Source organism: Somniosus microcephalus, chromosome 7 (genome assembly GCF_052327205.1).
Source record: "Somniosus microcephalus isolate GS21.2 chromosome 7, FLI_Smic_1.0, whole genome shotgun sequence".
In the NCBI taxonomy this organism is placed as follows: domain Eukaryota; kingdom Metazoa; phylum Chordata; class Chondrichthyes; order Squaliformes; family Somniosidae; genus Somniosus; species Somniosus microcephalus.
The window spans coordinates 199,275,445-199,292,431 of record NC_140993.1 but is presented as its reverse complement, the minus strand read 5'-3'; the positions used below and the strand labels follow the sequence as shown (position 1 = coordinate 199,292,431).

General features: G+C 42.1%; 1 protein-coding gene across 7 annotated transcripts in view; it reads left to right on the top strand.

Annotated features, from left to right (window-relative positions):
* Positions 1 to 4,950, top strand: part of LOC147115064 (sterile alpha motif domain-containing protein 12-like) — a 253,049-nt gene extending 248,099 nt beyond the window's left edge. For 6 of the 7 annotated variants that reach the window (XR_015079041.1, XM_085993314.1, XM_085993310.1 and 3 more), the window contains one exon: positions 1,310 to 4,950. Coding sequence is in view for 4 of the 7 variants with exons in the window: in XM_085993307.1 (XP_085849433.1) it covers positions 1,310 to 1,346 (37 nt within the window). In the remaining 3 variants the exon portion in view is untranslated. Of the gene's footprint in view, positions 1 to 9; positions 68 to 1,309 lie in introns of all 7 variants that reach the window. The other variant, XM_085993312.1, reaches the window with a different exon arrangement.
* Positions 4,951 to 16,987: the final 12,037 nt, after the last annotated feature.

The following is a 16,987-nucleotide window of genomic DNA, read 5'->3' as shown; positions in this document are numbered from 1 at the left end:
CCATGACAGAGAGTTTGTTCTTTTTCTAAACCTCCAACTGCATCACTCTCAAGATGGCTGCTACAAGGTGCATGAGAAAAGACTAGTGACTACACTTTGCTTCCTCCTGGATATTTCTTCCTTCCTGGCCTATACTAAATGCCTCGCCACAGTAGCTTGCCAGAGATGAAGAACTGTCTGAATCAAACCTACATCCCACCAGGCTGTAGCACTATGCATTGGTGCTTCAATGTAGTGACCCATCGCACACTTGAGGGCAGGGGAACGGAAAGAGTACTTGTAATACAACTGTTCCCTTATGCAGTAAAGGCCAGAGGAAGAAACACTCCTCCTATCAGTTAAATAATTTTTTTTATCTTCTCTGCCAAAGCTGGTAAACAGCTGCTTAGCTGCTTCCACCTCTGTCCTCAACCTATCTATGGATAAAACCCTCATTTCACCTTTTGTTGCCTCCCAGATCTGACTCTTTCAATGCTCTCCTGGCTAATCACCCATCTTCCACTCTCCAAAACTCTGTCTCGCTCGCCCATCACCCCAACCTCACTGAATTCCATTGGCTCCTGGTTTCCAACACCTTGAATTTAAAATTCTTATCCTTGTGTTTAAATCCCTTAATGGACTTGCCCCTCTGTAACTTTCTCCAGCGCTACAAAGCCCCCCAAACTCTACATTTTGCTGACTGACTTTTTTTTACAATTTTTACTATTTCTTAAGGCTAAAGGGATCAAGGGATATGGAGAGAAGGCAGGGACAGGGTACTGAATTTGGATGATCAGCCATGATCGCATTGAATGGCGGAGCAGGTTCGAGGGGCTGAATGGCCTACTCCTGCTCCTATCTTCTATGTTTCTTGAATGTTGTGAGGGTTCGTGCCTCTACCACCCTTTCAGGCAGTGAGTTCCAGATTCCAACCACCCTCTGGGTGAAAAAGTTTTGCCTCAAATCCCCTCACCCTACTATTGACGGCCGTGCCTTCAGCTGCCTCTACCCCTACTCTGGAATTCCCACTCTTAAGTGGCTCTGCCTCTCCACCTCCCTCTGCTCCTTTAAGATTCTCCTTTAAAAACCCACCTCTTTGACCAAGCTTTTCATCACCCCTCCTAATATCTCCTCCTTTGGCTTGGCCTCCAATTTTTGCTGAACACCTCTGAAGTGTTTTGGGATGTTTTCCTATGTTAAAGGTGCTATATAAATGCAAGTTGTTGTATTTGTATGGCGGCTTTGCATTCTGCTCTAATTAGACTGTTTAGATTATTATATTGCACCATATTATGTGCTTGGAGTTGACTTTTTTTTTTTCTCCCTGCAGCCTCACTGGACAATTCACCATAAGTGTGTGTTTCTGACGCTCTTGCTGCTGATTCTTGACAAACAGACAGAAAAACTGGCGTTCCACTCTCTGGTCCCAACAGGAAGTGCTCTCCCAACGCAGGATAGTAATGCTTCTGTACCAGAAAACTGATACTCTGAACAACTTTTCCTGAAGCTTTTGAGAATAGATGGAATTTGGGACCGAATTGGTGTACATTCCATACATGTAAATTATTGAACTCTTCCAGATATTAAAAACCTCAAGAATTTCAATTATTTCAATGAGTTGGCTGACCTTTTTGGACCGATCAGATACAAAGCTCTGATTATTCTGATAGTGGTGTATGGTAAACCTTTAGTTTGTATGAGCTTCAAATGTGGTTTTTCACTCTTCAGTTCTTCCTTGTGATGCCAGAAGCCAGTGCTCATTTATAACCGAAGAGGGAGCAGTGAGACTGAAGTACTGTAATGTTTAACGGTTCTGCAGAAAAAAAATCAACCATTGGAGGGATTAGAGGGTGGAAGAAAGTGGCTTTCACCTTGGCCCTCAGAATAAAATAGTTGGAGTGATAAATTGAAAAATAATACTGTCCACCACAATCATTGTTTTTCACTAGGCTGCCTATTGCTAGTGCACCACTTTTCATTGTTTTTCACTAGGCTGCCTATTGCTAGTGCACCACAATCATTGTTTTTCACTAGGCTGCCTATTGCTAGTGCACCACAATCATTGTTTTTCACTAGGCTGCCTATTGCTAGTGCACCACAATCATTGTTTTTCACTAGGCTGCCTATTGCTAGTGCACCACAATCATTGTTTTTCACTAGGCTGCCTATTGCTAGTGCACCACAATCATTGTTTTTCACTAGGCTGCCTATTGCTAGTCCACCACAATCATTGTTTTTCACTAGGCTGCCTATTGCTAGTGCACCACAATCATTGTTTTTCACTAGGCTGCCTATTGCTAGTGCACCACAATCATTGTTTTGCAGACTCCTAAATTGTAGGGTGCAGAAGCATTCTGGGGTGTGCATTTACGCTCATGGCTAACTTCTAATACAGTTTTGTTTCTGATCCCTTTCCATATATATATGTTTCCCTTTCTCCTCCTTCATTATCCTCTAGAGAGAAGTCCTTTGTCTCAACCCCTCCATTACATAAATTGCATGCAGTCCCCAGCCTCTAGCAGACTGAACAAAGTTGGGGAAGCTCCAGGTTTGTACTGAGATTTACTAATAAGTTGCACTGCAAAAAAAAAAAGCTTTAATTTATTTACAATTGGCATGTATCATTTTGTCAGTTGTGAATGGATGAAAAATAGTGGCAATTCCCCAATCTGTGGCAATGTGTCATGCAAAAATACACTGGAGAAAATTGAAATAGATTTTTTCCTAAAATGCTTGATGTAGATTGTGAAAAGCAGAATTCTATTACCATGAACTGAATTGTTTAATGTAGCTTTAAAAAAATTCTGCAATCACCCAAGCTGTATTGTACTCTAGATTATTTACATATACTCACTTTTATAAATGTGATCTTTAGTTCCTCATAACTGAAAGGGAAGATCTAACAAATTTGGATTTATATTTTCTGAATTAAAGAATGTATAAATCATATACAAACCCCACTTACAGATAAACTGTGAGATTCAAATGCTTTCAGTATATATTGTGGAGTTCCTTTTTTTAAATTAGTGTTTGTTTTTCTCTACAATATCTGCATATGTTCAATTTGCATGCAGAAAATATGGATGATCCTATTGATTATACAAATCTACCGGGTTTGTGTTAAAAATCAATGTAGTTGTAGTTATAAACTGCAAAACACCCTGAAATAAAAGTGCAATTTGCCAGATACAATAGGCATTTGGGTCTTTTTTTTAAATTCAGACCTCAACTGTTCTGACTTTGAAATAAAACTCCTGGCTCAAACTAGAGAAAAAACCCACTGGGCATTATTGGACTAGAATGTGCTACCTTCCAATGAATTCCTTGATAATCATTCCTGTCCCCATGTTCCTATTATGGACCTTGAAGCAGCTGCCTTTTCCCTCTTTTAGTAGGGACTTTATTACTGGCAGCTACTTTGAGGTCATCTCAATAAATTCAGTTGATAAAGAAGCATCTTATTTTTGAGACAGTAACACATTGAACAACTGTGACACTTGGGATCCTCTGTTCCTGTCTGAATGTTTTATCCAGAAAATTCATTGCCAAAAATCCGTTTTGTTGTGCAGATTTCTCTCGTATACATAAATGGTGGTGTATATATTGATAAATAAGATGTGTGAGTTTTAAACCATCCTCAGAAAATACACTAATATCTGAGCAAAGGCGTGCAGTGCTGCATCTTTAAAAGGCTATAATCATACAGTTAAATCAGTGTGAATATGCTCCTATTGAATGGCCTGATTAAATGAGCAGTGATATAGCCGGGCAGTAAAGAGACTGGCAATTTGTATCTGCAGTTTATGACATTCCTCAACCAAGCAAGTTCTGCACTTCTCATGGTTCCGTGTTATTAAGGAAGGTTAAGGGAGCTTTTTCCAAAAGAGTAGGAACTAAGAAGGCAGGGAATAGTTTAAATCTAGAATACTAATTCCAAACTTCTTCAAAGTTTGCCTTAATTTTAAATGAAAGTGACCTATGAATGCTCTTAAATGGCTCAGTGGGTAAACGCATTAGCCAGCCTTATATTGAACCTGTCAAACAGGAAGATTCCTAGTTTTGCCATCTGGTCCATACAGAGATAGTTGATCTAATCAGAGGTGGTTGGCTTAGATCCACAGGGCTAAGCAGAAAAACCAGCTGCTTCTGATCACTATCCAGTAACTTCCGACAAGTTGGTGCACACTGTCTATGATACCATAATTTGACATGAGTCATAGCTTTTAGGAGTGGTTTCTTTTCAACAAGAAATTTGAAGTAGATGTAACTATGATGATTTAGTAAGTTCAATTAAGTTTTGGTTATTGTGCAAAACACTTGAAGGCTCTGAATGTCAACTTCAACTTTAAGGTGCGTCAGTCCTTTTTAATGTGGTTCTAATTCTCTCTCCCACTCCCACCCCCACCCCCATGGCAAAGGATTTAAATTAACCTTTTGCATGAAATGAAAAATCCAATAAAAAATTTCAGAAGAATAGACACATAGGAATAATTACCAAGCAGTAATCTCATTGAGACAAATCTTGCATGAGTGATTTGTAATAGTTATCTATGCAAACCCTGAGATGAAGTTGCTGCTTAGAAATCGGTTGCATTATTTCTTGTACAGGTACTCTGGAATTGGTGGAAACAGTTTTGTGAGGATTTATTTTTGTTTATAATGCGTGTCCTGACAGATATTGGCAAAAGCATTGAAAGATTATAAGCATGGCAAGTTTATCAAATGATGATCTGCATTTAGTTTCCAGGAAAACAACTGTGTTTTTGTTTCTGTTTTTGTATGTATGTGTATTTGTCCACAGCACAAGGGCATATTGCAAAGCTTTGCAAATGCCAATTGTTAATGTTACAAACCACCTTGTGTTTTTCTGTTAAACTGGAAGACTATTTAATCCAATTTAGAACTGCATTGCACTGGCTATATGTCTTCATCATTTGAACAAACAGATTAAAAATCCTGTGGTGCAAATTATTCCTGAACTAGTTCCATTCATTGGCTTATAACTGTATGAAATGTGTGCAAACTAACCAATGATGAATTGGTACAGTACAGCTTCAGGAAGTGGTACAGTACAGCTTCAGGAAATAAAATCTGGAAGCAATTTTGGGGAGGTATGTACTATATATTTATGCATGTATAAAAAGTGATGTTCACAATAAAGATGTAATGGTTATAGTATTTTCTTATGATTAGCATCAGTAGTTGTGTTCATGTTGAGTCCAGAGAATTTATGGAATACTGTATATGCAAATTTGTTGAGTATGAATATTTTTAACATTTGTTTTGAAATCTATTAATATTCAGTAATTCTTTCAAGTTAATTAGGCTGATGCAGGTAGTGAGCTTTTGTTGTTTCCTTGTCTACAGCCAAAACTTGGAGACCCAATTTACATTCTGTCACAGTGCATTACCCTACAATGTAGATAATGTTGCTCTTTTTATAAAAAAAAAAATTAAAAAAATTAAGGGGAAGAGTTTCTGCTTTAGGCGCAGTTGGGAAATTGGGCACAAATTGCGCTGGTAAGGTTACAGTTCACGTTTCTGCTAAAATGCATTTGCATAATCACAAACTTAAAATCTTCTATGAACCAGTGCAATGTAATAGAACATAATCGGATATTTTTACTTTGCTTTAAAAAATATTAATTGATGTATTTAAGAGTGGTAACCTGGTGCAGTTTTATTAATACAGCTGTGAATAGATTTATCACAAAAATGAAGCATTTTTAATAAGTGTCTAGTCCTCCACCTGTGAGTAATGGGGTTTTAAATCACAGAAAATGACTTAAAAAACTATACTAAACCATTTACTAGTTTTATTGGTGTGCACTAGTCAGTTTCTTAGTAAATTAAATATTTAAATATGTAAAAACGTGCCTGTGCACCTAAGAAGAAAACAAGCTCAATTTGAAGACTCTTCCCGAACGGCCATAAACAGGAGCACTCGACGGAAACTCACCATCCTCAATATTTCGATCTGGGGGCATGGCCAGCTTCAGGCAATTGATTTTTAAACCAGCGTTGGAGATTGCGGTAACTCTGTTTATGCTTGACCTAACAACTTGCGCTTGAGTTTCCGCGATCCTTTGCGTTGGTTTCTGACTTCACCCGGATTGCACTGATAAAAGTCACAAAAACTCTACCCCTTGAAGTTACTTTAAAGAAAAATGTTACAAAAATACACTTTTTCAATTATTTAAACTGAGTCTGAAATTCCTGGCTGGGTGCTCTTAGGATGCTTATGTGTTTGTGTAGGGTCTTATGGATATAATATATGCTAAAGAAGAAAAGGGAGGAGTGTTGACATGAGGGGCAAGTTATTCCAGTGGGCTCACCATGGTAAATCGGTTTGAATGTTTTGCCTGGGGTGGTAAGAAGCAAGGAAGAACTGGTACAGTGCAGCTTTCATCCAAACACCCACAAATAATTACGCATTAAATAATGCATAGCACCCATTGAGGAACATTGGAAAAGATAGGAACTAGATGACTATAGTTTCCTTTAGTTTAAAAAATAATATATAAATAACAGGATTTCATGTTCTGATACATTCATTGTAATCAGCAGAAATTGTTTACTTTTTACCCCAGCACTCCTGGTCGGGATAATGTGAAGAATCGCAACTGTACCAAGCCCTCCGAATACTGAACATTCTCTCTCTTAACCCAATCAATACCCACCAGAGTGGCGATAACTGAATTAGATTAAAAGAAGAAAATTTGCTGAACGTCTGAAGTGAAGGACCTTTGAAATTAGTCACTGTTGTAGGTGAACCGACACTGCTAAAAGCAGAATTAGATTACTTTAGCCTGCGTACTATTAATGAATTGGATAACTGGAACTTGGACCCTTGACAGACATTATTAGCCTTTTTAGTTACCCATCCCCAGGCTGGGCTTGAGGACCAGTGGCTTAACGCACTGTCATGTAACGCACTGCCTAAGAGAACCTTTTGTACTAGTTTATATATATTTTTTTACTGATCAGTTGCAAATGGCAAACCTTCAGTAAAGGTTTAATCAAAATGAACAAGATATTAGAATTTTTTGTATTAAACACACTTTTGATGTCAGTGTTAAAAGTTATGGGTCTTGTCTTAGATCTTCTCTCAGGTGTTGGTCAATCCTGTAAGTAATCTGAGCTTCTTGCATTCAAGGGTGTGCCCTTATTGCCTAATATCTAGCTGAGCAATACTGGAACACAGCAATGGAACAATAGGACCCCTCGACATACAAACTGGATATTTGTGCCTTTCACACGTGCTCCCACTTGTGCCTCTCCAAACTTTTCAAAGGTGAAGCGAGCAAATACATGATTCATATATCTGGCCTGGTCTTATCATTAAACTGCTTTATTTCACAAACTTCAAGCAAACATAACAGGGCAACAATTATGATCAGACTCACTTAATCAGTGCAACTTATTCATGCAATAAAATAAAATCATGAACATGTTACACTTCATCAGTGGGTCATCTTGCTTCACTTAAACTGAATAATTTGTAACCACCCTTCTGCATCCTAATTTTGTGTCTGGGCAAAAACTTTCCCTGCAGCCTTCTGTTTAAAGCCCTGACTATTAGAGCATGGGCTGGATTTTCATTGGGCCATGGAGTTGGGATTGGAGGCAAATGGAGGTTTAAAATCCCAAAATCGGGGGTCTCGACCCCATCCTGCCCCCAACCCGCCTTCATGCCAGTTTCAAAGGAGGCAAGTACCCGCCCCGCACTGGGACCCGTCTCCCCGAGGCGGGAAGGGGATTAGTGCAATTAACTGCCTGTTAACAGGTAGTTAACCGGCAGTTTTTAGCCTAATCCCTATTTTCATTGAAATGTGGGATTCCCGACGGCTCCAAACCACGCCAAGTTAGCGAGGCGGGTCGTCGAGATGAAGGGCTTGGAGGGGTCGAGATGTCCAGTGCTCAGGTGAGTGATGGGTGCATGAGTGCAGAGGTAAGTGTGTTTAAAGAGGTTCTACTAACCTTTACTTTACAGCCTTCCTTCCTTCAGGTCTTGGGAGTCCCTCAACTCACCAGCACACAAAGCAGAATGGCCACCAGCTGTCAAAATCTGCAGCCTTGGCTTTCTGTTCCGGGGAGATCTCTAAATCATCCTGAGAGGAAGGAATTAACCTGGAGTACAGATTGTCAGTGTTTGACAGCTTCCAACAGCTGTGAAACGCTGATATTTCATCTGTCAAAAGGTCTTGACAGATGAAATGTCAATCTGTGACATCACCTGTTGCTGGGTGGCCCTTAATTGGCCTGCTGAGCCCTCTGGGTGGGCTCAACAAGGTCAATCAAGAGAAAATCGCGTGGGTTGGCTAGAACGCGATGGAGGCGGGACTACAACCCCAAAAGTTGTAGTCCCGCCTCCTACCCGACGACTCAATGAAAATCCAGCCCCATATGTCTGTCTCTATGTTCACGGGAAAAGGGACGGGCTTTGGCAAACCACCTCTGCAAGGGACTTCCCAGCAAATTGGGGGTAAGGTGTTTCTCAATTACCAAGATAGGCTAACAAGTTGCTTATTTTTTTGGTCTTTGAGGGAATAACTTCAATGCCTAGCTCATTAGCATTTTAACCACACTTTGGTTTGGATTGGAGGGTAGCTAATGTTACCCCACTATTCAAAAAAGGTGGTAGAGAAAAAGCGGGGAATTATAGACCGGTAAGCCTGACATTGGTAGTGGGGAAAATGCTAGAGTATTATAAAAGATGTAATAGCAGAGCACTTGGAAAGCAGTGACAGGATCGGACAAAGTCAACATGGATTTACAAAAGGTAAATCATGCTTGACTAATCTACTGGAATTTTTTGAGGATGTAACTGGTAAAATAGATAAGGGAGAACCAGTGGATGTGGTGTATTTGGACTTTCAGAAGGCTTTCGATAAGGCCCCACATAAGAGATTAGCGTGCAAAATTAAGGCACATGGGATTGGGGGCAAGGTATTGACTTGGATAGAGAACTGGTTGGCGGACAGAAAGCAAAGAGTTGGAATATACTGGTCGTTTTCCGAGTGGCAGGCAGTGACTAGTGGGGTACCGCAAGGATCGGTCCTAGGACCCCAGCTGTTCACAATATATATTAATGATCTGGACGAGGGAATTGGATGTAATATCTCCAAATTTGCAGACAACACAAAGCTGGTTGGGAGGGTAAGCTGTGAGGAGGATGTCGTGAAACTCCAGTACGATCTGGACAGGTTGGGTGATTGGGCAGAAACATGGCAAATGCACTATAATGTGGATAAATGTGAGGTTATCCACTTTGTTGGCAAAAACAGGAAGGCAGACTATTATTTGAACGGCAATAGATTGGGAGAAGGGGAAGTGCAAAGAGACCTGGGTGTTCTTGTGCACCAGTCGCTGAAGGTAAGCATGCAGGTGCAGCAGGCGGTTAAGAAGGCAAATGGTATGTTGGCCTTCGTAGCAAGAGGGTTCGAGTACAGGAACAAGGATGTCTTGCTACAGTTGTACAGGGCCTTGGTGAGACCGCACCTTGAGTATTGTGTGCAGTTTTGGTCGCCTTACCTGAGGAAGGACGTTCTTGCCATGGAAGGAGTGCAACGAAGATTCACCAGGCTGATACCTGGGATGGCAGGAATGACGTATGAGGAGCGATTGTGTCGATTGGGCTTATACTCACTGGAGTTTAGAAGATTGAGAGGGGATCTCATCGAAACCTATAAAATTCTGTCAGGCCTGGACAGAATAGATGCAGGAAGGATGTTTATGATGGCCAGGGAGTCCAGAACCAGGACTCATTGTTTAAGGATAAGGGGTAAGCCATTTAGGACTGAAATGAGGAATTTCTTCACCCAGAGAGTGGTGAACCTGTGGAATTCTCTGCCACAGAGGGCGGTGGAGGCCAGTTCATTAAATATATTCAAGAAAGAGTTGGATATATTTCTTAAGGCTAAAGGGATCAAGGGATATGGGGCGAAGGCAGGGACAGGGTACTGAATTTGGATGATCAGCCATGATCTCATTGAATGGCGGAGCAGGCTCGAAGGGCTGAATGGCCTACTCCTGCTCCTATCTTCTATGTTTCTATATTTGTCTAGGAATCCGATTAAACTGATGTGAATACATTTTGCTTTAAAATTCTAACATTTAAATGTAACTCTTTTCAAAATCCTTACTGTGGAGAAATGTTCCAAAAGCTATTGAGTAATAATGAGCAGTTGCTTGCATTGGGAAATACATATGACTGAACGCTCCCTTTTTTGTCAAGTGCAGACACATGAAACTTGTGGCAACATGCAGTTCATTTGCTTAAGTTTCAGGGTTTTGTGAACATTGATGGGTGGAGTGTCGTTCTGTGGGAATCAGACTTTTGTTTCAACTGGCACCAGAGGAACATTGTACTGGCGTCAGAGATAAAGCAAAGTGGAAAATGATGACCATGAAATTCCAAAGTAAAGGGGTGGGATCTTACTTTCCTGAAGTGAGCATTTTTTTATGACTTCTTTATCTGTATTATATATCTTTTTCAAATAAAAATCAAGGCAGTTGAAAATAATTGTGGTTAATCTTCATATTTTATTTCATTTTCATTTGTTTTTTATTGCTGGTCAACTTATTAAAAGAAACTAGTCTGAAGCAATTGCTGATGGTACCGTTACATTCCAACACTGCTGGTGACAGCAGTCCCACCATCTGCGGCAGTGCTGTATAAAGTAAATGAAGCCTCTATAGGAGCCAAGTGGGTTTTGCCAGTGCCCTGGGAAGTGATGCTAGCGTCTGGCACCAAATAAAAACACTACCAAATGTTTTCTGAATATTCAGTTTACCGATTTGACTGTAGAGCAGAGCCTCTCTGGAGAACCAGAGCGGCAGATTTAAACAGCATGAGAGAGCCAGCAGCAACAGCCAAGAGTATGGAGAGAACCAGAGCAGCAGATATTCGACAAACCCGGGGAAAACTCAGTGATGCCATAGTCAACACTGAATGAGGAGCGGCATACCCCAGGAATTCGAGCTGAAGGGGGGCTGGGGCAGGACAGCAGTATAGAAAGGTTGTAGTCATAGGGGATTCAAGAATTAGGAAAGTAGATAGTGTCCTCTACAGTCGCGATCGAGTGTCCAAGAGGGTGTGTTGCCTACCTTGTGTAAAGGTAAAGGATATCTTGGAGAGAAACTTAGAAAGGGACGGGGAAGATCCAGTTGTTGTGGTCCATGTTGGGACGAATGACAGGGAAGAAAAGGGAGGAGATCTGCTAAGGGAATATCAGAAGTTGGGAACTAAATTTTTGAAAACAGGACCTTGCGGGTGGTAATTACGGCTTACTACCCAAGACAAGTGCTAATTGGGATCGAGACCGATAGATCAGGAAGGTTAATGTGTGGCTGAAAGACTGGTATCGGAAGGAGGGGTTCCATTTCATGGGACATTGGCACCAGTACTGGGACAGGAAGGAGCTGTACCGCTGGAATGGGCTCCACCGAGTGTTCCTGCTAAGGTGCGTGCATGCGGCCTGAATGGTCCCGCGCAGGCCACTCACTGGCTTTTACAGTGTAAATACAACACACGCGCAGAAATTTAAAGGGACCATGCATTAGAAGAAACCAGCCGCACAGAACAAAGCACAGCTTACAGGGAACATTTGGTTTGAGACAAAGGATAAGAAGGGATCATGTTAATAGAGTTATTCTGCAGACCACCTAATAGTGGGAGGGTAGTGGAGGAAGAAATATATAGGTAAATCTATGAAATGAGTAAAATACATCGAACAATAATCATGGGCAATTTCAACTACCCCCAAGAAGTGGTAGGGAAGGGGAACAGGGAGTGGAGTTTTTAAAGCATATACAGGGCTCTTCTTATCCAGTACGTAAGAAGCCCAACAAGAGAGGAATCACTGCTGGATCTAGTAATGGGAAATGAACCAGAGCAGATAAGAGAAATAAGCATAGGAAAGCATCCAGGTAATAGCAATCATAACATAAGGTTTAAAATAATGATTGACAAAAACATCAAGGTAATATAAAGACCAAAGCAGTAAATTGGAAAAAAGCTAATTTTGAGGGGATGAGAATGGAACTAGGAAAAAACATTTGACAGATGAAGAGACAGAACAACACTATGAAATACTTAAAAGTGTAATAAGAGTTCAGGAGAAATATATTCCTCTTTTTAAAAAAAAAAAAATGAACCAGCCAATAATGAAACATCATGGACGAATAAAGACATAAAGGAAAAATTGAAACTGAAGGAAAAAGCATACTCTAAGTACATAAATAAAGGAGTGGATGATGAAAGGGACTGGAAAGAAGTCAAAAAAAACAATTCGGAAAGCAGAGAGGAACTATGAAATTAGATTATCAAGGACTACAAGAAGAACAGTATAGTACTCTACAGATATTTAAATAACAAAAGAAAAATCAGGATAGAGATAGGGCCAATAAAGGATGCATAAGATAAACTCACAGGTAATGACAGCAAAATGGTAGAAATATTTGATAGTTACACCAGGGGGAATAACAAGGTGGACATGACATTAGAAGAAGAGATCAAAAAAGATGTAAAGACATTTAAGAAAGGGGGAGATAAACTAATAAAACTTAAATCAGATAAAACCCCATGTCCTGGATGCATTGCATCCTCATATTAAAAGAAGTTAGCAGACAGCTAATGTGATTCCTATATTTTAAAAGGGAGCTAGTACAAGCCCAGGGAACTATAGACCTGTTAGCTTAACATCAATGGTAGGAAAGATAATGGAATCTTTACTCTAAGATGTAATAGTAAAACCATTTAGAAACCAAAAATAAATAGAGTAGTCAGCACAATGTTCTAAAGGGAAGGTCATGCTTTACCAACCTTACTGAATTCTTTAAAGAAGTAACAAAGAGTAGACAAGGGTAATGTAGTAAATATTTGGATTCTCTCTCCTCGGGTACAGTCCCCTACTCCCTCAAATCTGCCAACAACACCCCTCTCAAAAAAAAAAAACCCTTGAACCCTCCGTCCTTGCAAACTACCACCCCATCTCCATCCTCCCTTTCCTCTCCAAAGTCCTTGAACGTGTTTTCGCCTCCCAATTCTGTGCCTATCTTTCCTGCAACTCCATATTTGAATCCCTCCAATCAGGTTTCCGCCCCACCACAGTGCCGAAACAGCTCTCAAAGTCACAAATGACATCCTTTGTGACTGTGACAAAGGTAAACTATCCCTCCTCGTCCTCCTTGACTTGTCTGCAGCCTTTGACATGGTTGACCACTCCATCCTTCTCCAACGCCTCTCCACCGTAGTCCAGCTTAGTGGGACTGCACTCGCCTGGTTCCATTCTTATCTATCTAATCGTAGTCAGAGGATCACCTGCAACAGCTTCTCTTCCCTCTCCCGCATCGTTACCTCTGGTGTCCCCCAAGGATCTATCCTTGGTCCCCTCCTATTTCTCATCTACATGCTGCCCCTCGGCGACATCATCCGAAAACACAGCGTCAGTTTCCACATGTACGCTGATGATACCCAGCTCTGCCTCACCACCACTTCTCTCGACTCCTCCACGGTCTCTAAATTGTCAGACTGCTTGTCCGACATCCAGTTCTGGATAAGCAGAAATTTTCTCCAATTAAATATTGGGAAGACAGAACCAATTGCTTTTGGTCCCCGCCACAAACTCCGTTCCCTAGCTACTGACCCCATCCCTCTCCCTTACATCTGTCTGAGGCTGAACCACACTGTTTGCAACCTTGATGTCATAGTTGACCCTGAAATGAGCTTCCAACCACATATCCACGACATAACTAAGACTGCCTATTTCCACCTCCATAACATCACCCGTCTCCGACCTTGTCTCAGCTCATCTGCTGCTGAAACCCTCATCCATGCCGTTATTACCTCTAGACTTGACTATTCCAATGCACCCCTGGCTGGCCTCCCACATTCTACCCTACGTAAACTTGAGGTCATCCAAAACTCGTCTGCCCGTGTCCTAACTCGCACCAAGTCCCGTTTGCCCATCTCCCCTGTGCTCGCTGACCTACATTGGCTCCAGGTTAAGCAACGCCTCGATTTCAAAATTCTCATCCATGTTTTCAAATCCCTCCATGGCCCTATCTCTGTAATCTCCTCCAGCCCCACAACAGCCCCCCCCCCCCGCCCCCGCGATATCTACGCTCCTCTAATTCTGCCCTCTTGAGCATCCCTGATTATAATTGCTCAACCATTGGTAGCCGTGCCTTCTGTTGCTGAGGTCCTAAGCTCTGGAATTCTTGCCTAAACCTCCGCCTCTCTACCTCTCTTTCCTCCTTTAAGACGCTCCTTAAAACCTACCTCTTTGACCAAGCTTTTTGTCACCTGCCCTAATTTAACCTTATGTGGCTTGGTGTCAAATTGTTTGTCTTCTAATACTCCTGTGAAGTGCCTTGTGACATTTTACTACGTTAAAGGCACTATATAAATACAAGTTGTTGTTGGATTTTCAAAAGACCTTTGATAAGCTACCGCATAGTAGATTCATGACTAAGTTCCGAGCATATGGAGTCAGGGGACAGGTAGCAGAATAGATAGCAAGCCGGCTAAGAAACAAAAAACAGAGGCCAGAAATTTTCCCTTAAAAAAAAAACTGGTGGGTTTGAAGCGTGGAGGCAGTTAAATTGTTAAAAATGGGATTCCTGATCTGATCCCACCTCCAATCCACTCACTTCCGGTTTTAACGGAGGCGGGACGGGGGCGGGCGACCAACCTGCTCCCAGGGGGTGGTATGTCAATTAAAATATTATAAATCTTTTATTGAATTATTAAATCTTTTTTAACCTCCATTTTGAATTTAACTGCATGTGGACGGGTTTCACATAATTCATGAAACCCGATAGTTAAACCGAGGTGGGGACTGCTGAATTCAGGAGGTAAGGCCTCCGATTCCCACCATGAGGCCTCCCCCACCTGACCGATGTTGCTGAGGCCGGCCACAATCCTCTAGTGGCCGGGAGACTCCCGTGGAGGCGGGTTCGCAGCAGCAGGCCACAATTCTCTCTTTGCGCCACCCTGCCGATCCCTGGCCAACTTGACAGCGAGTAGGAAACCTGCTGTGAACCCGCCTCCACTGGAGTCTTCCAGGTGCAGAACTGACCTGACAGCAAGTGACGGGGGAGACAATTTAGATCATTAAATGGCTTGTTAGCCGCCAATTTATTGCTATTTTGAGCCTACCTTTCAATTTTACGTGCTCCCCTATGAGTTACCCACTGCTCGGGGAACACGCCAGCTCACCCTGGCTTGAGTTGAGTCTGCTCTGATGTAATTGATAAGCTGACAGCTGCAGAAGTGGTGTAAAGGATACCATGTTGCAGATGTTCAGTTTTAGAGCTCAGAAACTGTTGGTTACTGCATTTGTAAGACATAGAGATTTCTGTAGCTTGCAAGTGTTTAGAACCAAATCTCTATCCAGTGCCAACTCATTGGAACAACCTCTCTCACCATTGACAGATCGCTTCTGTCATTGCACCTGCAGCTGCCATCTATTACAGCAACATCGGTGCCCTTGAAAAAATCTCCCCTTGGACCTCTGAATCCTTCCACGATCATCCCCAACACCAACAACATCACCAACCTTCTCCATTATCATCTGATGCTGCACAGGACACAGGGCATCAGCCCCTGACAAAGAAACATAGAAGCTAGGAGCAGGAGTAGACCATTCGGCCCCTCACGCCTGCTCTGCCATTCAATAAGATCATGGCTGATCATCCAAACTCAGTACCCTGTCCTTGCCTTCTCCCCATATCCCTTGATCCCTTTAGCCTTAAGAAATATATCTAACTCCTTCTTGAATATATTTAATGAATTGGCCTCAACTGCCTTCTGTGGTAGAGAATCCCACAGGTTCACCACTCTCTGGGTGAAGAAATTCCTCCTCATCTCTGTCCTAAATGGCTTACCCCTTATCCTTAGACTGTGACCCCTGGTTCTGGACTCCCCCGCCATCGCGAACATCCTGCATCTAGTCTGTCTAGTCATGTTAGAATTTTATAAGTTTCAATGAGATCCCCTCTCATTCTTCTAAACTCCAGCGAGTATAAGTCCAATCGACCCAATCTCTCCTCGTACATCATTCCTGCCATCCCAGGTATCAGTCTGGTGAATCTTCGCTGCACTCCCTCCATGGCAAGAACATCCTTCCTCAGATAAGGCGACCAAAACTGCATACAATACTCAAGGTGTGGTCTCACCAAGGCCCTGTACAACTGCAGCAAGACATCCTTGTTCCTGTACTTGAACCGTCTCGCTACGAAGGTCAACATACCATTTGCCTTCTTAACCGCCTGCTACACCTGCATGCTTGCCTTCAGCGACTGGTGCACAAGGACACCCAGATCTCGTTGCACTTCCCCTTCTCCCAATCTATTTCCATTCAGATAATAATCTGCCTTCCTGTTTTTGCCAACAAAGTGGATAACCTCGTATTTATCCACATTGGGCAGATGCATGGCAGATGCAGTATAATCACCCAACCTGTCAAAATCATACTGGAGTTTCTCAGCATCCTCCTCACAGCACACACGCCCACCCAGCTTTGTGTTGTCTGCAAACTTGGAGATATTACATCTAGTTCCCTCATCTAGATCATTAATATATATATTGTGAATAGCTGGGGTCCTAAGACCGATCCCTGCGGTACCCCACTAGTCACTGCCTGCCACTCGGAAAAAGACCCGTTTATTCCAACTCTTTGCTTCTTGTCTGCCAACCAGTTCTCTATCCAAGTCAGTCCCTTGCCCCCAATCCCATGTGCCTTAACTTTACAACATTGTTGCCCAGGAGGCCAGCAATGGCATCACCATGGCCAGATTTACTTCACTTGACGCTGTACACCCTGGCTGCCACATGATGTGCCAGGTTGACACCATCCCACACCAGCACCATAAAGCATCCCTTTAATGTCCAAGTCATTCCTTTCACACTCATCACTGTAATGGGGGTGGGGGGTGGAAGTTATGTCTGAACATTCACTGGAACTCAGTAAGACACTTCACAAGGTGCGCACAGATCTGTCCA